At 40.7% G+C, this 23994-nt stretch overlaps 1 protein-coding gene and 1 long non-coding RNA gene across 4 annotated transcripts in view; one reads left to right on the top strand and one right to left on the bottom strand.

Annotated features, from left to right (window-relative positions):
* The window catches only part of LOC118906001, a 78411-nt gene extending 70590 nt beyond the window's left edge, over positions 1-7821 (bottom strand). For 2 of the 3 annotated variants that reach the window (XR_005022401.1, XR_005022403.1), the window contains exon 1: positions 7706-7821. This is a non-coding gene — a long non-coding RNA (uncharacterized LOC118906001). The remainder of the gene's footprint in view (positions 1-7705) is intronic. The other variant, XR_005022402.1, reaches the window with a different exon arrangement.
* Positions 7822-7834: 13 nt separating this feature from the next.
* The window catches only part of TAF1B (TATA-box binding protein associated factor, RNA polymerase I subunit B), a 56839-nt gene continuing 40679 nt past the window's right edge, over positions 7835-23994 (top strand). The window contains 7 exon segments of the mRNA XM_036873156.1: positions 7835-7950; positions 9346-9444; positions 12773-12815; positions 12818-12859; positions 15029-15126; positions 16770-16865; positions 19663-19816. Of these exon segments, the coding sequence (XP_036729051.1) occupies positions 7933-7950; positions 9346-9444; positions 12773-12815; positions 12818-12859; positions 15029-15126; positions 16770-16865; positions 19663-19816 (550 nt within the window). The 5' untranslated portion in view covers positions 7835-7932.

Below are 23994 nucleotides of genomic sequence, written 5' to 3'. Positions count from 1 at the left end.
AGGAAAGACTTTTCGCTTGTGCCTTTGGAATCTATGGAGAAGGTGACCACTTCTCATCAGCATCACCACCCTCACCCTACCAGCAGCCTGCACCTGACTCATTCCCGTAGCCTCCGAAGTGATCTCCCTGCCCCTCCACCAGCCCCTTCCAATCTACTCTCCAGACCCCCAGCGCAACCCTTCTAAACTATGAGTCAGCTGCGGTCACTCTTCTGCTCTCCATCTCACCGAGAGAATAAACTCTAACGTCCTTACTATTATCCACAAGACCCTTACTCATGACCTGGCCCGGCCACCTCTCTGACATCCTGCCCTCTGCCACCTCCTCCTGGCTTATTAAAGACCACTTTACTGTCTCAAGGTCTTTGCACTGGGAGTGCTAACCCCCAACAAATCTAAATGGCTAGGTCCCCCAGTTCCTTTTTTAAAAAAAATATTTATTTATTTGGCTGGGCCAAGTCTTAAGTGCGGCGCGCAGGATCTTCGTTGAGGCGTGCGGGATCTAGTTTCGTAACCACAGATCGAACTGGGGCCCCCTGCATTGGGAGCAGAGTCTTAACTACCGGACCACTGGGAGTCCCAGTCCCCCCAGTTCTTTTATGTCTCCTCTCAACTTTCACCTTTGAGAGGCCTTCCTAGTCCATTTCTCTAAAATAGCAACTCCCATCCACCCGCAATCTTCATATTCTGCTTTCTTTTTCCTCATGGCAGTGTTTGCTATCTGACATATTTTATAATTATTTATTTATTTATTATGAGTCTCCCTCAGCTAGAATGTAAGCTTCATGAGGTAGAGATGTTTTTGTTTATTGCTTTATCTCCTCCTTGTATCTAAAAAGTGTCTGGTGACTTCTCTGGTGGCGCAGTGGTTAAGAATCTGCCTGCCAATGCAGGGGACACGGGTTCAAGCCCTGGTTTGGGAAGATCCCACACGCCGCGGAGCAACTAGGCCCATGAGCCACAATTACTAAGCCTGCGTGTCTGGAGCCTGTGCTCCACAACAAGAGATGCCGCGATAGTGAGAGGTTCGCACACCGCGATGAAGAGTGGCCCCCGCTTGCCGCAACTAGAGAAAGCCCTCGCACAGAAATGAAGACCCAACACAACCAAAAGTAAATAAATAAATAAAAAAAAAAGAATCTGCCTGCCAATGCAGGGGACACGGGTTCAATCTCTGGTCCGGGAAGATCCCACATGCCGCAGAGCAACTAAGCCCGTGCTCCACAACTAGTGAGCTTGCATTCTAGAGCCAGCAAGCCACAACTACTGAGCCTGGGCGCCACAACTACTGAAGCCACGCGCCTAGAGCCTGTGCTCCGCACCAAAGACAAGCCACCGCAATGGGAAGCCCATGCACCGCAACGAAGAATAGCCCTTGCTCACCACAACTAGAGAAAGCCCGCGCACAGCAACGAAGACCCAACGCAGCCAAAAATAAATAAATAAATAAATAAGAAGTGTCTGGCACAAGCTAGGCACTCAGTTGTTTAATGCATAAAAAAGTAACTGCTTTTTTGAAGTAACTTATGCTATGGAGAGAGCATTTTGAGACTAGATGTTGCAAATGTGTCCATTGTGATGAAACACTTGGGTCTATGCATCTTTGTGAGGTATCTTTTCTGTTATGACTGCCATTAAAAGAAGTATTAAATTGAACTTAGGACAAAAACTACAAATCGCTGTATTACAGTATTAAGCCAAGATTTAAAGACTAGTGAACTCTTTAATTACATAACTCTTACTAGTATTTTCACTGAAAGGAAAGTTATTTATTATGTTAATAAGTAAATTAAATTTTTATTTTATCAATAAACATATAAACATTTATTTCATATATTTATGAGTGTTCTATAATATACATCACTAGAACAGTCCTGCATGTATATAATATATACAAAAATACATATCTGTATAATGGGTTTGCATGCTCATTATTTTTCTCTGGTATTTTGCTGTCTAAGGGGTATGTGTTAGGATAGGATTAGATCTGGGCACATGTTTTAGGTTTTTTTGGTTTTTTAAAATATTTATTTATTTATTTATTTATTTTTGGCTGCGTTGGGTCTTCGTGGCTGCGTGCGGGCTTTTCTCTAGTTGTGGCGAGCGAGGGCTATTCTTCATTGCAGCATATGGGCTTCTCATTGTGGTAGCTTCTCTTGTTGCGGAGCATGGGCTCTAGGCACACGGGCCTCAGTAGTTGTGGCATGCAGGCTCCGTAGTTGTGGCTCATGGGCTCTAGAGCGCAGGCTCAGTAGCTGTGGTGCACGGGTTTAGTTGCTCCGCGGCATGTGGGATCAGGGCTCGAACCCATGTTCCCTGCATTGGCAGGTGGATTTTTAACCACTGCGCTACCAGGGAAGTCCCAGGTTTTTGTTACATCATATTCTACTTCAAGAACCAATGGGAGGGGCTTCCCTGGTGGCACAGTGTTTGAGAGTCTGCCTGCCAATGCAGGGTTCATGGGTTCGGGCCCTGGTCTGGGAAGATCCCACATGCCGTGGAGCGGCTGGGCCCGTGTGCCACAGCTACTGAGCCTGCACGTCTGGAGCCTGTGCTCCGCAACAAGAGAGGCCGCGATGGTGAGAGGCCCGCGCACCGCAATGAGGAGTGGCCCCCGCTTGCTGCAACTAGAGAAAGCCCTCGCACAGAAATGAAGACCCACACAGCCAAAAAATAAAATAAATAAATAAATAAATAAAGTGAAATTCTTAAAAAAAAGAGAACCAATGGGAGAAATGGCAAAAAATTTAAGGCCATTTTAAATTCACCATAGGCTTCTTCTGCATGTCATTGTGTTTCATTCATGTTGTTTTATGTAAGCAGTTGTTCATTCCTCTTCATTACTGTACTGTATTCCATTGGATGACTAAATCACATTTGCTTGTCCATTCTCCTGTTGATGGACATTTGGTGTTTGTAATTTTTGGCTATTATAAAGAAAGGTTTATGAAAATAATTGTACATATCTTTTGGTGAACATATGCACTAATTTACCTTGGGTATATATCTAGGAGTGGAATTGCTGGGTCATAATTAGCATAGATTTAGTATAACTTCCAAGACTTTTCCAAAATATTCAATTTATACTCCCATCAGGAATGTAGAAGAGGACCCCAATTCATCCATATTCTTGGCAAACCTTGATACTTTCAATTTTTAAAAAATATTTAGTCATTCTGGTAGATGTGTGGTGGCATCTCAATGTTGTTTTAATTTTTGTTTTTTCTGATGACTCATGATGTTAAGCACCTTTCCATATATTTATCGTTCTTTTAGCTGTCCTCTTTTGTGAAATAGTTGTTCAAGTCTAGCCTATTTTAATTGTTTTTTAATTGATTTGTAAGAATTCTTTGTTACGGAGGTAAGTCTTTTGTTGAATATATGAATTATGAATACCTTCTCTCAGTCTTTTGTTTGCCTCTAACAATGGTCTTTGATGAACTAAAATTTTAAACTTTAATGAAGTCCAATATAACAATCTTTCCTTTCATGTATAGTGCTGTTTGTTGTGATCTTTTAGGAAACCTATCCTATACTAAGCCATAAAGATATTTACCTACTTTTTTTTTTCCTTAGAAGCTTTATGGTTTTACCTATCACACGTAGGTCTGTGATTCATTTCAAAGTAATTTTTGTGTGAGATAGGGGGTCAATAATTTTCATATGAATTTAATTCAAATGATCCAGAATCATTTATTGTAGAACAATCCTTTCCCCACTGAATTTTAGCAGCACCGTTGTTGAAAATCAGGTTATCTTATATGTATTTATGGGTCAGTTTCTGGACTTTGTATTCAGTTCCATTGATCTTCTGTCTATCCTTGCACCACACTATCTGGATTACTATTTAAATTGTTGTTGTTATTGTTTTTCAATGTTAAACCAACCTTGCATTCCTAGAATAAACCCACGTCATTTTGATTTACTGTTCTATTTATATATTGCTGAATACAGCAAAGGACTTGCACTCAATCTTCTGATATTTCATTTGTTCTGAGGAGAGACTGGACTTTAATTTTTACTTTTCTTGAAATATCCTTGTCAGATTTGGGTGTCAAGTTTAAGGTAGCCTCACAAAATTTATTGGTAACTGCTCTCTCTTTTTCCATTATTTGGAACAGTCTGTGTAAGATGGGTGTTATTTCTTTCTCAAAATTTTGGTAGAATTTACCAGCTGTGCCATTTGAGATTGAGGTTTTCTTTGTGAGAAGTTTTTTTTTTTTATTTATAGAGTCAATTTCTTAAATAGATATAAGATTGTTCAAATCTTGTATTTCTTCTTGCATAGCTCTTGATTATGTGTTTTTCTAGGAATCTGTCCATTCATCAACATTTTTCAACATTTATTGTCTTAGAGCTGTATCCTCTTATGATCTTTTTAATGTTATGGTATCTGTAGTGACTGTCACTTTTATTGTTCTAATATTGATTAATTTTGCTTTTCTTCTTGATTGGTCTTTCCAGGGTTACTGAATTTATGATTCTTTTTAAAGAGTTAATATTAGTTTGTGCCCCCCCCCCCACCGAATGTTTGCTTTTTCTTTTATTAATCTCTCTTCTTTTTAATTTCTTCCTTCTATTATATTATTATTATTACTATTATTATTTATTATACTCTGGTTTAACCTTCTTTTTATAACTTCTTGAGATGTATGTCTGTATCACTGATTTTCGACCTTTCTTTTTCTAATACATGAATTCAGGCTATAAATTTCCCTTCAGATTTAAGTGCATTTCATAATTTTGCTGTGATACATTTCCATTTTTATTCAGTTCAAAATGTTCTGTCAGTCCATTGTGACTGCTCAGTTGATCTGGGTTATTAGAAGTTTATTGCTTAATTTCCAAACAATTGGGAATTTTCTAGTTACTTAGCATATAGTTGATACACTGGTAGCTGACTTCTCAACAGAAACAATGAAGTTAGAAGAAATTGAACCATGTCTTCAGAGAGCTGAAAGAACAACTGCTAATCCAGTAATCTATAACCCAGAGAAATATCCTTTATATTCAGTGTCCTCTCTCGCTACAGGCAGAATTGAGTAATAGTTTGTGTTGGATTCTGTGTCTGTCACTTAAGAGGTATGTACCCTGGGGATGTTGACTGCGGTGGGCATAAATAGTGGTGTGGGGGTCCTTGCTATGGTTAGGTCCCTCCTTTTGTTAGGATTGAAGGGCTAAATACATCTCTTGCTGATTACACATTCTTTCTTTAGCTATATTAATACCTTCAATCAGGCTTTGGTGTTATATCAAATCTTGGCCCAGGGACTCTTCAATCCCTGTAAGGGTTTATTATCTCCATTCTAATTTTATTTCCCTGTTTCCTCTTCTTGGCATTGCCTCAATATTGCTCCACCATATCACCTGTTATGCAGCTGAACTATTTTCCAGAAATAGCCCACATTCACTCTCACCTGCAGTACAAGACAGAGTCCCATCTCACTGAGCCCTTCTGCCACTGATTATTTCCATTAAGCAAAAATTATCTGTGCCAATCTGACAGGTCAGCAATGGCATGTGAACCAGTTTTAAGAAATGCATATTAAAGCTTCTCTGCTGAAACAGTCATCTAAGTCTTACAGTCTAAGAAGACATTTTCTTCCAAGGAGTCTGACTTTGCTCAAAACACTCAATTTTCTGTTAAGGAATGGCTGGGAAACTCTGTGACTCATTTCTGTGCAACCACATGTCCAAAGTCTCAAATCAAGATACGTCATCTATTTGAAACTATTTTGCATATAATATAAAAATCTTACAAAGTCATCCATCCATTTAACAAATATTTATTGATCACATCCTATAAGCTAAGTACTGTTCTAGGCCCTGGGTGTATAGCAATAAACAAAAAGACAAAACTTCCTGATGCCATGGTGCTCATATTTCAGTTCAATATACTAACTCCAATTTAGTTGGGCAGTCAGCAGTGCCCCCTTCCCATTGTAAAATTTCAACATTTGAAATCAGGGTTTGTCTATAAAATTAGAGGCTTATAATCAAGCTGTTCATATGACAATACTTAATGCTTTGCAGATGGGTAAGGTTTTTTGGAAAGAGTTTGAAGTTTCAGAGCCAAGCCTGGTAAATGACCTGGGTGACACAGCTGGAGAAGAGCATTTATCTAATGCCATGATTAAAATAATAAGACTGAATGCTCCACTGGACTGGGTGCCTCTTGAAGGCAAGGACTCTGTCCTGTTTATCTCTCATTTCCCAACTGCTGGCGCAGTGCCTGCCATGTAGTGGGTGTTTAACGACTTTGCAAAATAAATGAATTGACAGGTGAATAAGGAGTGAGTGAATACAGAGCTACTCGTTTGGTGATCTCCTCTACTCTCATGACTTTAAATACTATCTAGACAGAGATAAATCCCAAATACATATCTCCAGTCCAGAACTTGCCTCTGAATACTAGACTGCTATATCCAATTGCCTTCTCATCCTACCTAGAGGTCTTATAAGCATCTCTAACTTCACAGGTCCAAAGTCAAATTCCTGATTCCTCCTCTACCCCCCTCCCAAACTGGTCCACTCATAGTCTGCCCCTACTCTGTCAAATACAGCTTCACCCTTCCAGGTGCTCAGGACAAAAATCTTGAAGTCATCGTTGACTCCCTTCATCCTCGATAGCTGCTTTGATGGGCTTCTTATCCATCAAGATATCCTTATGGTTCTACCTTCAAAATATACATGTCCAGAATCTGTCTACTTCTCACTGTCTCCACTGCTTTTACCTGTTCAAGCTACCAGGATTATTGTAACAGACTCCTGACTTGCCTCCCAACGTCTATCTTTGCCCCCTAGCAGTCTATTCCCCCCACAACAGCCAGAGTAATCTGTTAAACATGTAAGATTGTGTAACTCCCCCAACGGCGTCTCCAATTTCTCCAAGTCTAAGTCCTTAGAGCTGTATTTTGCCCCTGCCTCATTTTCTACTCTCCCTTTAGCTCACTGTTCCAGCCACTCGCTGACCTCCTTGCTGATCCTTAAATGGTCTGGCATGAGGTTCAGGACTAGGGCCTTGGTACTCACTGTTCCCTCTGCCGGGAATGAGGTTCCCAACATGGTTCCTGCTCCCTTGCCTCAAAGGTCACCATCTCAGGGAGACCTTTCTTGACCACTCCATTTAAAACTGAAACCACAGTATGGCTCCCATTCTCCTTTCCTGTTTTATTTTTCTCCTTGGCGCTCATGCCCGTTTAACATACCATATATTCTCCTTATGTATTTTTGTCTCTCCCCACCAGATTATAATCTCCATAAAGGCAGGAATTTTTGTTTACTTTGTTCACTGCTGAACCCCCAAGACCTAAAACAGCGCCTGTTTAATGAAATGAAAGTGCCCAATGAAGGGACAACAATAAAGCTAAATTTAACGAGCATTTACCATGTGAGGCTCCATCGCAAGGGACCCACAGGTAACAGCTAATTTTTACAGAGGAGGAAATTGAGGCACAAAGAAGCAGAAAAGCCGTGATTACAAACCCAGGTCTAACCTCAACCACGTGTTCTTTTCTCCAGAACCCGGTGCCTCTCCTGCGCCAGAACCAGGGGGAGAGCCCCGAGCGCTCTCAGTCCACGCCACCGCTCCCCCCTCGCAGCCCGAAAGCAGGAGAGCGGCCGGGAAGGAACGGCTGTCCGAACAGAGACTGAATCCTCTCAGCAGTAGGCACCGCCCACTTTTTTACTGATTGGTTTTAGTTACCTCGACTAGGAAAGGGATGCTGTCTGCGGATGCAGGATTAGTGGAGCTTCATCCCGGAGCTAGCGGAAGCTTTCCCGCCGCCGCAAGAGACGGAAATTCAAAGTCAAGGGTCTCGGTTTCCGTCCGGAGGGCTCTTCCCGCCGCTCCCGGAAGCTGCGCTCGCTGCCGGGGTAACGGGCTCCGGCGGTGGTGGCGGTGGCGGCGGCGGCGGCGGCGGCGGCGCCGTTATGGACTTGGAGGAGGCGGTGAGTGGGTCGAGTGTCGCGCAGCCGGGCGGCGGGGCGGGGGGGGAGGGAGGCGGAGGAGAAGGGGTGGAGGACGCCGGTTGGCTGTGGGGGCGGCCACTGGCCGAACGGGGACGGGGCGGAAGGCTGCGGGGTGGGGACAGGGATGGGGCTGGCGACAGGGATGGGGTTGGCGGGGCTGGCGGGCCGCGTGTGCCCGCGCTTTGGGGGAAGAGGCTGGAGTTTCTGGCTGGGTGAGGTTGTGGGTGAAGGGACGGTGGGGTGTTGGTCGATGTGGGGTGTTTCGGGAGGAGGCTGAAGTTGTGGGTTTTGTGGGGTGGCCACCCACGTGGCTCATCTCCTCTAAACGGGACCACCTAGAAGTTCCCTTTGATGCTGGAGGTTGGGCGAGGGAGGCCGGGCTTGGAACCAGAATGCCCCCAAGTAACCCCTGCTGGTGTCTCTGCGAATCTTAGCCATGGCCTGTGCAGGAATTCCAAATTCGCGTTTGGGGACACTCCAAGATTACGATAGTTATCCACATGGGGTCACTGAAAACTTGACCAACTTGTCGAAATAGATTTGGCATGCATTTTGACCTACTTCATAAAACGCCACTCTTTGATGGTGTTAGAGGAATAGTCGGTAATTAGATCAACGATAATAAGATTTCTCGCAGCAGAGAGTTGCGAATGGATAATTTGGTGCCAGTCTATGTATGTACAGAAGCATTATGGTGATAGAAGGCCTTACGCATTGTAGATGCTCAATAAATGTCTACTGAATGAGGGTTAACGTCTGTAGATGCTAGGTTAATGAAATTAGCAATTAGAACTCACCATTAGCATGTATAGTTATGAGTAGGGATCTTGTCTGTTCTGCTCACCCTCAAATCCCCAGCACCTAGTTAAGTGCGTAGTACATACATAGTTGGTACTCCTTATATTGCTGAGTGAACAAATCGAAACTTGAAACAACCCTAATAAAACTCTGGTTCCTTTGTGGAGGGTATGTGTTCTTAGCGTCCTGGAGGAAGTTCCAAATGGTATGCTATTTCTATTTTTTAAGTCTTCTCTATACTTGAATCTTATCATCTTTTTCCTCACAGCATGTTCAAGGAGTTTTATTTACTCACCTTTTTTTTTTCCCACTTTACCCCTACCACCTTGTCTTCTTTGTCTTTTTTTTTTTTTTACCCTCACACACTGCATATTTTAGAAACATTTCTTTAATAGTTTAATTCAGTTTCAAATGGCTCAGACTGAACTGTTCTTCTTGTTTATAGATAATCCCTCTGGTATATTTTCTATTCTCAGTGATTCTTTATGTATAGAGTAAAATTGTAGGGAACCCTCTAAGTAGAACTGCAGGGTTTAGGTACAATGTATTGAATGTGGTTTTCCTTTTGTCCTACAGAAAGAGTTCAAAGACCGCTGTTCTCAGTGTGCTGCTGTCTCTTGGGGTCTCACTGATGAAGGCAAATATTATTGCACTTCTTGCCACAATGTTACAGAAGTAAGTAACAGACCTCATTTATGAATTTGCTTGTGCTTTAAAAGTTGCAGTTTCAGCCTAATGTGTGGCATAGGTCCCCCCAAAACTGATCTGTTTTTATTACTCAGGCAATGTCCAAATATGAAGAATGTAAGCGGTCCTCAAATGCTTACACAAGGGTTGAAGACTTTGTAAGGTAGATTTAGGATGAGCTTTTGAAATTATGTTGGGCCACATATATAAATGTTTTCCTGATTCAGACTGTGTAGTATGTATATAAGGGGAAATAATTAAAATTGCACTTACAAGATGATGCATTTATTTTTATTAGTTACCACTTATTTAAGAGTTTTTAATGTATTGTGGTAGCTTAGAGGTTTGGAAGACGGAATGTTAGACTATTGGGAGTATGAGAAATGTGCTTCGTCGTCATTATATCTTTGTACAGTGCCTTACACATTACAGAGTGTTTTCTCATCCATTAATTCATCCCCTCCTCATAACAACCTGTGAGATATGTATACTATTACACCTCTCTGTAGATGGGGCAAGCAAGAGTCATCAGTTGAGTGAGTTTGCCATAGTCACATGGATAGAGTGCTGAGCCAGGACTTGAACCTCAGGCTTCCGATGCCAGTGGTCATTTTATTCCACCACACCTGTCTCTTAAGGTAGAGGTTGGCCTACTGTCATGTGGAACCTTGGTAAATGAGGCTACCTTCACCCTGGGAGTGCTAGGTCCTCTCCTGGTTACCACACCTTCAGGGCAGTATAACCAAAATAATCAAGGGTGTGGATAGCCTGCTATGGGACAGGCTAAACATGCCAGGACTCTGCTCTCTGGAAAAGGATTTGCTCAAAGTCTACAGAGCCAGGAAGGAACAGATATACCTTTGCCGTATAGGCCTATATAAGAAAGGTAAATTTGGGACAAATATAAGTAACTGTGTGAACTTCTTCTGGCCAGGATGGAGTAACAGGAGCCCACCTTAAACAACTAAAAGCCTGGACAAAATGTATGAAGTAAAAAATTGTTTTCTTGAGAAAAGCGGTTAATTTAGCTTGCAACTCAGTCACCCAAGAGCTTTTCCTTGAGACAGTCTTTTCTTCAGTCTGCTTCCCATTTGGTCACGCAGAGTATTAAGAAGATATATACTCACTCGATGAAATTGTTGAGGTGATGGATATGTTCATTACCTTGTTTGTGGTGATGGTCTCGTGGGTGTACATACATACACATCAGCTTGTGCACTTTAAATGTGTGCAGTTTGCTTTGATGTATATGAGGCATTAATAGTTTTTGCTTTTGTACCGCATGCAAATGTAAACATGGTGAAGGAAGATGTGTCTAAATGGACTGTTTATCGTTAGCAGATGAAGTCAGCATATACCATTTTTCGGAGAAATTAAACTACGTTAACTAATTGCTTCCTTTTATTTCTGTCTTTGATAATGTTTCTGTTTGTTTCTGTCTGATAAAATCTGCTGCCGTCGTTTTTTAACTTGAAAGCCCTAATACCACTGTTTCCACATCTGAAAGATACAGCCTGTGTGGAATAACTTGTCAAGAATGTAGCATTCTTGAGGGTGGGCACCATCTTTCAACAGATGCAGAACCTGTCTCAGTGCCTCCCATGTGATAGGCAGAACTCTGTGTTGCACAACTATAGTGGTTTCTCTTGGCTTTATTGTCTTCATATAGAGTGTGACACGATCAGTCCTTCCTGGAGAGCAGGGGGGTGGCGTGGCGGTGTGGAAATCCAGCGGGTGGGGGACGGCCGATGAGACGGTGGTTTGCACCTGCAAAGAGTGGAAGCTGTGGCACAACTTTCCCTGTTTTTCTGCTCCTTTCATTGCCCTTCAACTTACTCTGTATATAATTCTCATGTTTTAGATACTCCACCGTCTGGAGGAAGGCCTTCTGAACTGATAAAGGACTTAGAATGTTATCTTGATTGATTTTATACAGGAAAAAAATTTTGAGGTCTTAAATCTGGCCAATTTATATTATAGACATTCTCGGAAGTATTTTGTGGCTATTTAATAAAGGTGTATGCTAGAATTGTGTGAGTTTAATAGATTTTTATGATCTTAAGAGCAGATTATTGTAGACATTTAGAAATTATGAAGATGAAAGCTAAAATTATCAGTGATCTCAACATACAACATTTCTTTCGATAGCTTCCATTTAGTCTTTTTTTTTTTCTGTATATGAGAAGGGAAAGGGGATGTGGGTGAGTACCACTGAATCTTCTTTCTTAATAAATATTGTCCTGTGTTATTCTAAACATTTGTGGACGTGTTAACTGACTGTATAATATTCCACAATATAACTATTCAGTAATTTAATTAGTTATAGCTTCAGTTTGTATATGTAGCTTTTTCTAGCTTTTAGTTATTTCACATTTTGTCTAATCCAGATTTTAAGCCTTTTTTTTTTCTTGCCTACTCTTTATACGTTTTAACCTGTTTTTTGCTGGGTAACTGCTTCGGTGTGTATTCTCACGTGTCTTATTTTCTCAGTGTGGCCAACCCAGTCCACCAGAACTGCTTTGAATGTGGGTTTCTTTAACAGGAGAGGATGTATTCCAAAGATCCTGTTAGAGACATTTCTTTGTTCTTAATGAAAGTTGAGATAAATTTCATTCCAAATCTCTAAATTTGGACAAATATATAAATGTTCCCTGTTGGTTAAAAATCTTCACCTTTTCCCCATCATTTAGACTAATTCTTTATATTTTGGTTGTGAGAGAACCAGAATCTAGGTACCAGCCCTTGAGAGGACTTGGAATTGAAGACTTTGGGATGAACTGTACTCAGCATTTAGTCATTCTAAAATCCTATAGGTTTGATTAAGAATAAAAGTAGCACTGTTTATAATTTCATAAATAAAGCTGTTTTAGAGTATTATTCAAACACATAGAAAAGTAGGACGAAACTAATCTGTATGTAGCTTAGGCATTGCTGACTACAGTGAATACAGAACTTATTTAATTTCAAAGTATGTTTTAGATAGAGAAAAAAGTGAATAAATTTGACTTTACAATTGGTTTCAAACAATTAAAAATTGATTTAAAATAAAAGTTTATTCATTTGACATACATTTATTTAGTGTTTACTGTATTCCCTGGCACAGTTTAGGTACTGAGAAATTTTGAATCAGAAAGCAATATAAAGGCTAACCAGAATGTTACACTTTATCTAATTTTCCCAAAATATTACCATCATTGGTCCTGGCACTCACAATCTGGTTCATTATACATCCCAGAGCATGCTTGGCAGTAATATTTAAGGAGATGTAAACTATCTTTTTATGGTCTTTTTAATGGTCTGCTTCTATTTCCTGCAGAGATCTAGGGAAGTTATAAACACTGGGGCTATTCCTAATACTAAATACAAGCCATCAACCGGGGACTTAAAAGAAAACGAAAACTTGGTAAGCTCTTTCGTCATATGTGCTTAGCATTTTTCAATCATGTTTTCACTTTCATGATTTGGGGATGTGGAATGGAATTTTAAATAGATTCTAAAGAATTTGCCAGAATTTTAAGCAGGTAATCCAAAGTAGAATTAGAGTGGATAATTATTGATGGTAAAATTGGAAGCACATGTCTTAAAACATGTCCATTTTTTATTCTGCTTATTGTTAATGACTTGATTTTCCAGTGGAGCAACTATTATGCAAAAAATCATAATAGCAAAGGTAGCATATTTTTTTTTGTCTGTTGGTATATGTTTTTCTGTTTTATATCTGTTATCTATTATATGATTTTCTGTGCTTTTAAAGAAAAATGCTTATTTTCTGAAATGAATCAGCTGTGGAGTTGTCAGGTTAGGCAAGTTAAACATGATATTCAGCTTTCAGAAATCCATTTCTCACACTGAATTTTGAACACACCCTTTTAAAATAGGGAAAATTATTTTCCCTTAAAATAACCTCAGGATGGGTGTTGCTTTGAAAGGTAATCTATTTCATTAATCCAGTGAGTACATAATAATTAACCATTATTGAGAAGAATCTGAGGTTAAGGTTTAGCTGATGCTTTTTATTTCTGTGACTAATTGCCTAGGGCCAGATTCTCAGGTTTGAAACTAGGCTAATGGTAATGGTGGACTCTTCTATCTGAGGTAGCTTTAAGGATACACACATGAAATGTATTATATATATAAATGTTAATGAAATACATTGCTGTTCTTAGATGAATAACAGAGAGACTGCCTAAATGCCAACTCATGTTCCTGTTTAACCTTTAGTAGTGACTATTTTTATTAGGCTAAACCTGATTAATTTTAATTAAATTTTATTAGAGTAAAACCTGATTAATTTGGACTTGACCTATCTAATAGTTAAAATTGTATATTTTAAACTTAAATTGCTGAGGGAACGTCAGGTGCTTCAAATTAAATGTTGAGTCTTATATTCAACCTCTTTGTCCTTAGTTGTTCTTTCTTCATCTGTAAAGTGAGAATGTAATACCATTATTATATAGAATAGGAACCCAGACTGAGAATTTAAAATACGACTTTATCAGTTTGTCAGAGCGGTGTGCAGGAAGGAGAGAGCACACATGGATAGAGCTTGTAGAGTTTAAACTCCCTCACCTTTGGAAAGCGTCAAATTACAGGCTTCCTATTTTACTCCTATACAAGCTAAGACCCTTTCCAGAAAGTGCGTTAGTCAGCAGGGGTGGGGAGGCCTTGTGACATTTGAGGTAAGGGAGGGGCATAGGAGTCCTGTGACATTCTGAGGGGAGAGAGCCCTCTTGGAGTCATGGTAAACAGACTTCAGAAGCTGTGCACTCATAACATATTTTTCAAAGAGTTACAGTATTTGTACAGTAGGGAGGGGTAAAACATAAGGGTCTTAACAGATTTTAACATTTCTCTTCAACTGGTAGTTTTATTTAAACGTGTAGCTTTGTCCATTGTAGTGGCAGTTCTCGTCACAATCTCTCAAGGTTGTTTTGAGGTTGGAAGAAAAATAACCTACTTAAAATGCCTGGTAACTAGGCTGAGCTCAATAAATCTTAGTTTCCTTGCTTTCAGTTTCACCACAGAACCTAGAGCCATCTTGAGAAAGGGAGAATGCCGTTGAGCAGTTTATTTTCTTTGTATATTTTTATTATCCTTTCCTGCGATCTTGGAGCTTCTCATCTTCACTTTTGTTCATTCATTCCCCAAATACTCATTGTTCCCTTTCCATATGAGTTGGAACAGAGGAGTCATAGAAGCAGTGGCTGAGTGTTGAGGATCCTTTCATTTAGGATTCTGCTGGGCATTGTTCAGTGCAGTATACATTTATAAAACTTATTTCATTTTTTTAATGTGACTATTCATTTTTCTGTCTCTGACATTAACATTTCAGAAAAATTACAGATAATTTAAAATATTTAAAATCTGATAAATTATTAAAATGATGTTTAGCTTTAGCATTTATGTACAGATTTGCCAGATGGGAAGCAAGAGAGTATAAGAATGGAAACTCTACTCAGGGGTACGAAGAAATTCCAGTTGAAGTGTATAAAACACAATTGTAACTATGTAGCAGCATTACATTTAGTAAGTTAGGAATGCAAATGTCTGAAGCCTGTCATTTGTCATTTAGAGAAAGGCTGGGATTGGTATGTGTGCGAAGGTTTTCAGCACATACTTTATCAACAAGCAAAAGCCTTACAGACCCTTGGAGTAGGCCCAGAGTTAAAGGTAAGTCCGTTTGTGCCTAGATGTTAGCTTTACATTTTGTTGTTTGAAGAACAGTGGATTTAGAGTGATACTAAGGAGGGCTCTCAGTAATAACATTAGGCCTAATGAAAGGATCATTTATTTGGATGCAAGCAATACGTCCAAAAGAAAATAAGGTTTTAGTCTTCAGGTATTTAGGAAACACTGGGTTAAAGCAAAACAAATAACTTTGCCCGCTTACTGGTGCCTTTTATGTGTTAATGTGCTTTTAAATTTCCTAGGGGATGTAGTGTGCAGTATTCACAGTTTGAGAGCAAAGTCCTTGGCGTGTGTGTGGTGGTAGCAGCCATTGGGCCTCGAGCTCCAGAGAATGTGCACTTTGTGGAGCGATACACTAAACCAGTGGTTTTTAAACTTGAGTGTGTGTGTATCAGAATCACCTAAAAGGCTTGTTAGGACACCGATTGCTTGACCTCATTCCAGGGTTTCTGATTAAGTAGGTCTGGAGTAGGGCCCAAGGATTTTCAGTTCTAACAAGTTTCCAGATGACGCTGGTGCTGCTGGATTCAGCTTAGCTGGAGAGAGGGTTTCATGCATATGTGGAGTGAGTAACACGACAGTATATAGCAATATGCTCATAAATGAAAATAAGAGCAAAAAGAAAAGGGAGAAAGATCAATGTCTCCTGAAGTCACCAAGAAGAGATCCGTAGAGTAGCCTTTGCCGTTCAAACCAGTGTCTGCGGCAGGCTGGCAGGAAGACCCGGGGGGCCAGTGTGTGGCCTACGTGGACCCTGAGCCTTACCCGTGGCAGTCATCGCGTTAGGTAAGGTTACTGGTGGTCTGGGCTCTGTGAATCTGGTTTCTCCTTGCATAGTCATCCTACGTATAAGTGTTTTTCAATAAGTGGTTTCTGTTAGTTACACCAAATAGCTTCAGTAGGGTTTATACCTGTGTAGCCTTCTACCTGCTTCATCGGGATTGATCCTGAAAACAGTTTCTCTGAAATTAACCAATGAGTATAACTGTTTAGACCTGACCAGTTAAATGGCACAGCCAGAACACAGGCTCTGGAATCAGGACCGACTCCAAATCCCATTCATGGCTTTTCTACTTATTGGCTGGGTCATTTTGGCAAAGTTACTCAGTTTCTTCAGTGGTAAAATAAGAGATAATAGCTATCTTGCAGGATTGTGTTAAAGCTTATGGATGCCTTGTACCTAGCAGGTGATGAATAAATGGAAAAATTGTTTTGTTTGTTTGTTTTGTTTTACTTTCACTTGGACGAGGGTGGGGGCAGTGAGAGGGAGGGGTGTCAGTAGGTCACCGGACCCAGTAGCAGCTTTGCCCCTAACTGGAAGTGTAGTCACATGTAAGTTGCTTTCTTTCTCTGAATCTTAATTTGCTTAACTTGTCAAAGGAAGGGATTCAACTAGATGACTTTAAGGAACTAAAATCTAAGATTAAGAAGAATTTATTCCATGCTTCCCGTATACCTGACATTGAAATGATCATTCTTCTAAAGGAAATTTAGGTAAGAAAGGTAGAATACATTTAGATGGAAGCAGTATGTAAAGTACAGGAGAGTAGAGATTCTGTGGTGTAGATGTGCCAGTATATTTTTCATCATAACCTGAAGCACCACTCATTTCCCTTCTACCTTAGAATGAAGTTTTACATAATTTTTGGAAGCGCTACCTTCAGAAGAGCAAGCAGGCATACTGCAAAAACCCAGTTTATACCAGTAGAAGGAAAACTACGGTAAGTCACAATTCTGAAAAGTGGGGCCAGAAAACATGTCTAGCGAAAGGTAGAGATGAAGATGAGGTTCAACCTTACCTGGGTTTATGATGCCTGTCAGAGGATTTTCAGTGAAGAGGTTTCCTTTATAGTCCAGAAGGACAGGGTCACTGATCTAGACATTGACCCCAAGTAAGACATTGACATCTGAAATTTGTGGTTAAGTTTCTAAATAGAAGCTTAAGGAGTTTCTACCATTGTACTATTAAAAACTTTTTTGCATATATTATTCTTTCTGCTTGGAACACCTACTTCCTTTACTTGGTGTTTCAAGATTCAGCTCAGTTATCATCTGGGTGTTTCACCACCCCACCCCCATCCATCAAAGCAGTTAGATTTTTAGCAGTTTGCTATTAGTGCTTTGTAAGTGTGCCATGGATCATTTTATCTGGGGCAGGGGAGGATTCCACTGCTGAGAAACGTGGGTTTGGTAAGCGTTGATGTGTTTTATGTGTGATACTTACTCTCCAGGGCTGGGAAGAGATTCTGAATCTATTTGACAGACTTTTGTTAAGAGCTTAGAAACTTGGCCCAGTGTTTCCTTGTTTGGTTGGGGTCTCGTAGGTTCCACATGCAGAATTTAGTGACCCAGCAGTGAAAGAAATAGGTCCTAAGAACGAGAAGTTTAGAAATAGCAGGTGGGGGCTTCCCTGGTGGCGCAGTGGTTAAGAATCCGCCTGCCAATGCAGGGGTCATGGGTTCAAGCCCTGGTCCGGGGAGATCCCACATGCCGTGGAGCAACTAAGCCCGTGTGCCACAGCTGCTGAGCCTGTGCTCTAGAGCCCGCGAGCCACAACTACTGAGCCTGCATGCCACAACTGCTGAAGCCTGCCCACCTAGGGCCTGTGCTCCGCAACGAGAGAGGTCACCGCAACGAGAGGCCCGCGCACTGCAACGAGGAGTGGCCCCCGCTCGCCGCAACTAGAGAAAGCCCGTGCGTAGCAATGAAGACCCAACACAGCCAAAAATAATTAAATTAAATAAAGAAAGAAAGAAAAAAGAAAAGAAGTAGCAGGTGGAGCAGGAATAATGATAGTTCAGTTTTGGGCGTAAGTTTGAGACAGCTTTGGACATCCAAGAGGAAATGTCAAGTCCTCAGACATACAAATCTTCAGCTTAGAGGAGAGGTCTGGGCTGGAGATGTAAATTTAGAAGCTGGCAGCTTACACTATAATCAAATCTAAAATGCCATTGTTTGTAAGATGCACCATTATTTTAAGTACTTCCAAGAAAGATAATGCTGCAGATTAAATCATGACATGCCACTGATTGTAAGATACATCCTGATTTCAGGGATGTTAAAATGTGGAGACATGGGAGTGCATTTTAGAATTGAAAGCAATATATGTAGTAAATGGTATTTAAAACCACAAGACCAGATGACATCCCTGAGGAGTGAAGACAGAGAAGAGGACCAAGAACTGAGCTCTGGGCCACTCCAGGGTTAAGATGTCTGGGATAAAAGAGGAGGAATCAGCAAAGAAGTCTGAGGAGCCACGGGTGAGGTGGGAGGAAAGCCTAGGGAGTGAAGGGGGCATTCTGGAAACCAAGGGATAGAGTGTTTCACGAGGAGGGGCGTGATCCACTGGGAGAAGTGCTGCCTCCAGGTCGGGAAGGGAGAGGGCTGACAGTCGAAGAGCGGAGCGGTGGGATCGAAACCTCAGCTGGAACGGGGCACTGAGAGGAGAGGAGCTGCAGACAGCAAGTCTGGACAGCTCTCTCTGGGCATTTCGCTGTGAAGAAGTACAGAGAAATCGCGTTGTAGCTGGAGTCAAGGGGAATTTTTTTCTTCAAGCCGAATTCATGATGGTGCACTGATAGGAATGATACAGGAGAAAGAAGAAATTCTTGATGGAGAAGGAATAGAAGGGAGTGATAATCTTTGAGTAGAAAGGGGGTGGGATCGAGTGCACAAAGGGAGACACTGGCTTTAGAGGGGAGCGTGGACAGCACACCAGAAGATTCCGACAGAGGGCAGAGCGCGTGGTGGAGCTGCCGGCAGACGGTTGCCTGCGGGAGCCCGTGGAAGTTTCCTCAGGATTGCTTCGGTTTTCTCAGAGTCTCCGCTTATCAGCCAGCTTTATGGTTGCCTGGCCCCTCGTGGGCTCGCCTGTCGGAGGGGATGTGCTTGACAGAAGACACAAGCATTATCCTGTCCCTGATTTTTTTGTCTCATTCTCTCGTGAGTTTCTTTAATATGAGCTTTATCTCCTCATAATAAGATCAAGTTTCTTGGCCTGCATGGTTGAGAGCATGGCTTGTTGACTGTGATCTGTTCCCCAAGGTAATGTCGGCCAGTGAGGCCTTTAGGTAGCCAGCCAGCTGACCTTTCTTAGGGACACTCTGACCACCATTTCAACAATACATGTGTGAACAATTAAACAAGGGTAAGAGATAGTATATCCTTGTCAAGCCTTAGTGTGCCTGGACTCATTATTGACACTTGATGTTTTTATTGGTGTTGATACTAGAGCTGCAAGAGAGGTGTTAGTTACAGAGAGAAGGAGGCCTGACACGTCTGCCTGCTTCCTTGCTCACGCTCGTTTGAAGCCCTTCTCCAAGAAGCATTGCCAGGAGGTGCTGGGGAGCTACGTGCGGAAGTCGGGGTCTTTCGGCCTCGGACTGGGCAGGCGGCTGCAGCTCTCTAGAGGGGCTCCTCCTCTGGTGTTTGTGATGCTCAGGAATTGTGTAAGTTTGTGGAAGTTAATTATGTTGTAAATTCTTGTAAAGTCACAATTTATATTATTTTACAAAATAGGTATTAGAAGATAATCCAAGTCATTCAGACTGGGACAGTGAGCCTGAGCTGCTGAGTGACTTGAGCTGTCCTTCGTTTGTTGAAAGCGGAGCGGAATCTCAGCCGGATGTCCACGCTCAGAAGCCTCTCCCCATCATCAAAGCGTCACAATCAGGTAAGATGAGAATCAAACTACCTAGAATTTTAAAGCTGGCAGTGCATCTTAAAAATAGTCTAATCTCTTCATATTCCAGGGAGGGAAACTTGGCCTAGCAAGGCAGAATGACTTGTTGAATCATATGGCAAGGAGAAAGGTAAACTAAATGAAATCTGAGTGCAATTTTTAAAAAGGTACATCGTCTCTACATGAGTTTTTTGGTGTGATTTTTAAAGGGAGCTAAACAGTAAGTAGATCCAGAAAGGATGCTAGCTCCATAAAGATAGGTGTGGGCTCAGAATTTTCGGAGAAAAGTTGCAGCAGAGAAATGACAGAACTTAGCCATAAGGTAAGATAGACAAGAGTCAAAGATAAGTCGCCCAGTTTCTCAGCATAGCAGGCTGAATAAAACGTACCATATTATGTGTGTGTATACAGGTGTCTTACCTTCTGATTTAATTCCATAATTTAAAGTAGATAAGGAATATATTTAAGGTTACAGATATAGACCTCCTGAAAGCATTCATTCATGATTTTAGTTGTTTACACACTCCTTTAAAAAAAAAAAAAGTGGTGGAAAACAGAGCTCAAAGAACAGACCAAGAATTTATTATAGATTGCTAGAATCTTGATGTGTGCTGATAGAGTTCTTTGAGAGATAGCTTCCAAAACCTCTGGTGTTAGGGATTGTTGAAATCTGCATTAAGCATGGTTATATAAAATTTTCAACAAAACACTTCAGAAGTATGGAGTGCTTCTTTGCAAGCCCCTTGCCCTCCAAAGATTAAAAATTCCTATTATCAGCATATCCCCATTTCTTTTGTTTTGTTTTGTTTTGTTTTCTTCAGCATATCTACATTTCTTGTTGGACTGCACAATGACACAGATATCAGTTAAGTTACATTTTGTGTCCAAAGAAGTTAGAATCATAGGCTAATTGGGCAGCATGGAATCTCTGGCGTTTCCTTCTCCATGCTTTCAGGCAAGCCTGGCTCAGATAGTCCCAGAGGACTAGGACTCTAAACCATCCAAGCCTTTTATTTATTTTAAAAAATATATTTATTTATTTGGTTGGTTTGTTTGTTTATTTTGGCTGTGCTGGGTCTTAGTTGCAGCACGCAGAATCTTCGTTGCGGTATGCATGCAGGATTTAGTTCCCTGACCGGGGATCAAACCCAGGCCCCCTGCAGTGGGCGTGCAGAGTCTTACCCACTGGACCACCAGGGAAGTACCCCCATCCAAGCCTTTTAAATAAAGCATCGTGATTATTTACCTATGTTAGGGGTTTTTGTTTGCATGTTTGTTTTTTAGTAAATGATGATCCTTAGAGCCTTATTTTCATTTTTACATTAAGTGTAACTATTAAAACAACTCTTATTACAAAACTATATAATGGAGATATTCATGGGAATTCCCTGGCGGTCTAGTGGTTAGGACTTTCACTGCCGGGGCCCGGGTTCAATTCCTGGTCGGGGGACTAGGATCCCACAAGCTGCGAGGTGTGGCCAAAAAAATGCAGATATTCATAAAGAAAATAAAATCACCAGTTATTGTATCACCCCAGAATAACCACTGCCACTGTATTCTACTATACTCCAAAAGGTTTTTTTTTTTTTAATTGGAGTATAATTGCTTTACAATGTTGTGTTAGTTTCTGTTGTACAACAAAGTGAATCAGCTATAAGTATACATATATCCCCATATCCCCTCCCTCTGGGCCTCACTCCCACCCTCCCTATCCCACCCCTCTAGGTCGTCACAAAGCACTGAGCTGATCTCCCTGTGCTATGTAGCAGCTTCCCACTAGCTATCTATTTTACATTTGGTAGTGTGTATATGTCCATGCCACTCTGTCACTTCGTCCCAGCTCAGGTTTTTTATTCATGTATATATAAAGAGAAAGGGAAAGAGTTTTATTATTTTGTTTTGCAAAAATGTGAGCTATTTCTTTATTCTTTAAATTTTTTTAATCAGAATTCTACGTGCATGTTAATTCAAATAAATTTATGACTTGTTATAATAAATTACAAAAATAACAAATAAAAATAAATTGCAGTTCATTGTCTCCCCGAAATGTCCTGTTTCCAAGAGGCATTCATTTTCAACTCTTTTACAACCTGCGTATCTCTATCGCATGCTTCTAGTACTGCATCTTGATTTCCGGTTTTGGACATTAGCAATTAAATTCCCACTATGGAAGATGAAGCCTTAGCTCTTTCGCTCATCCTTCACTGCCCCCCTCCCCATGTAGTTACCAACACATAATTATGAATTTCTCATTCTCTATCTTTCCAATATAATTTTTTACTGGATCAAGTTTTGGTGCTTAAATTGTAAGTGTATAAATGCTATTCAGAACTGAACCACATAGCTTACTATGATTACTTTTTCTGTATATCTTCTGGTTTTTCCAGAGTTGATAATTGTCTTGTTATTTGTTTAGTTTTCTATTTATTTATTACTAATCTATAATTTATTACTAATGTATCTCCACACTTCCCCTCAGTTCTGAAAATCTCTCAATTCCTTAGATATTCTGTCAATTTCATCTTCTGTAATAGACTTTCTGGAGCTTCTGAGCTGCTCTGATCTAGAATGATGTATTTCTAGACCTGTGTCCCAGCTGTCTTTGGGATCTCTTTACCACCATTCCAAGGATTCTGTCACCTCTCTTTTGTTAAATTTCTTATTTCCTTGATCTCACTTCATCTTCCCTCTTGGTTCACTCCCTCATTTTTGTGGAGCATCTTTTCTTATTTTGCTGAGGATATTAATATTATTTCCCACTGATTTGAAAATTTGTTTTGGCCTTGCCTTTTTATATTAGAGGATTTCTTCAAGTGTTTAGTGAGCTTAAGAAGGCTAGTCCTGTTTAAGAATGGAGATTGAAAAGTGGATTGAAACTTTGTACCCATGGTTAATCTTGTCAGCTCTGCTCTGGTTTATTTTCTTAGTGAACCTTCAGCATTGTCATCTTTAATTTTTTTCCCCCTTAGCTGATCAGATTTTCCATTTGGAGGTTGTAACCCTGACTATTCTGGGAACTGGGTGGGAAAAAGGCCTCAGGGGAGGAGGGGGTTGTCTCAATACTCAATATGTAAACGTTCACTTAATCCTCCTGTTTTCAGTAAGATACCCCTACTTCAACCGTGTATGTGACTGACGCCCTATCCCAGAGAGCCCTTTGTTTTACTGTCTCTAGAGGAGAAACTTCCAATTTTCTGGCAAGATTGGGGAGCAGTCATTTGGCCGCATGGAGTTTGGGGAGAAGTCTGGGTGCCTAACTTCTTCTTAATCGGACTTTCAAGCTATCCTTCCAGTATTAGTCCTACTTCACTCAGTTTCCAGGGGTACCTGGTTTAACCGATTTCCTGAGCCTTCTTTAGAGGTCCCCAGGGGAAAATTAGATTGATTTCTGGCTTTCCCTACTGCTGGCTGTGAATCCAGCTTTCTCAGCACTGCTAAGGCAATAATCATCCATCCATTTGCTTTCCAGCTTTTAAAATTTTATTGCTGTTGTCTCCTTTTCCATGTTATTTGTTCTTGTATTTATATCTTTTGAAAATTTCTTTATAATTGAAGTGGGACAGAACAGAGCCTAACGTATGTTTTCAATCTGCCATCTTAACTGGAAGTCCCTACATGTTGTTATATATATGATATATATAGAAAGTTTTAACGTAATATTTTATGGAAATCTGTGTCCTTTGTATATTCTATAAAACAGTAGTCTTCAAACTTTAGCATCCACCAGAATCACCTGGAGGGCTTGTTAAACCACAGGCCGGTAGGTTCGATAATTTGCAGCTCTAGTAAGTTCTCAGTGATGCTAATATACCTGCTCCAGGGACTGTACCTTGAGAACCACTGATCTAAAGCATTGTGTAAATTGTTTATGCGCTGCTCCCTTGCATGGAGTTATTTAATTACATTTCTATTCCAGTCACTTGGTTGTTTGAAATTTTTGTCTTATTAGAAACAGTGTTGCCACAACATGCCTTGACCCAGAACCTTTGCATGTTTTTAAAATCATTTCACTAGGATGAAATCTGAGAAGTAGAACTGCTAGACCGTTTGTCACCAAATATTTATTGGGTTCCTCTTCCATGCTAGAGACTGTTCTGAGCTCTGGGGACGCAGTGGTGAGCAAGACTGTCCTCAGGCTGCTTAGAGTGTGCTGGGAGGAGCTGACAATA

This window comes from Balaenoptera musculus, chromosome 13 (genome assembly GCF_009873245.2).
Source record: "Balaenoptera musculus isolate JJ_BM4_2016_0621 chromosome 13, mBalMus1.pri.v3, whole genome shotgun sequence".
NCBI classification, from domain to species: domain Eukaryota; kingdom Metazoa; phylum Chordata; class Mammalia; order Artiodactyla; family Balaenopteridae; genus Balaenoptera; species Balaenoptera musculus.
This window is presented reverse-complemented; position numbering and strand designations above follow the sequence as displayed.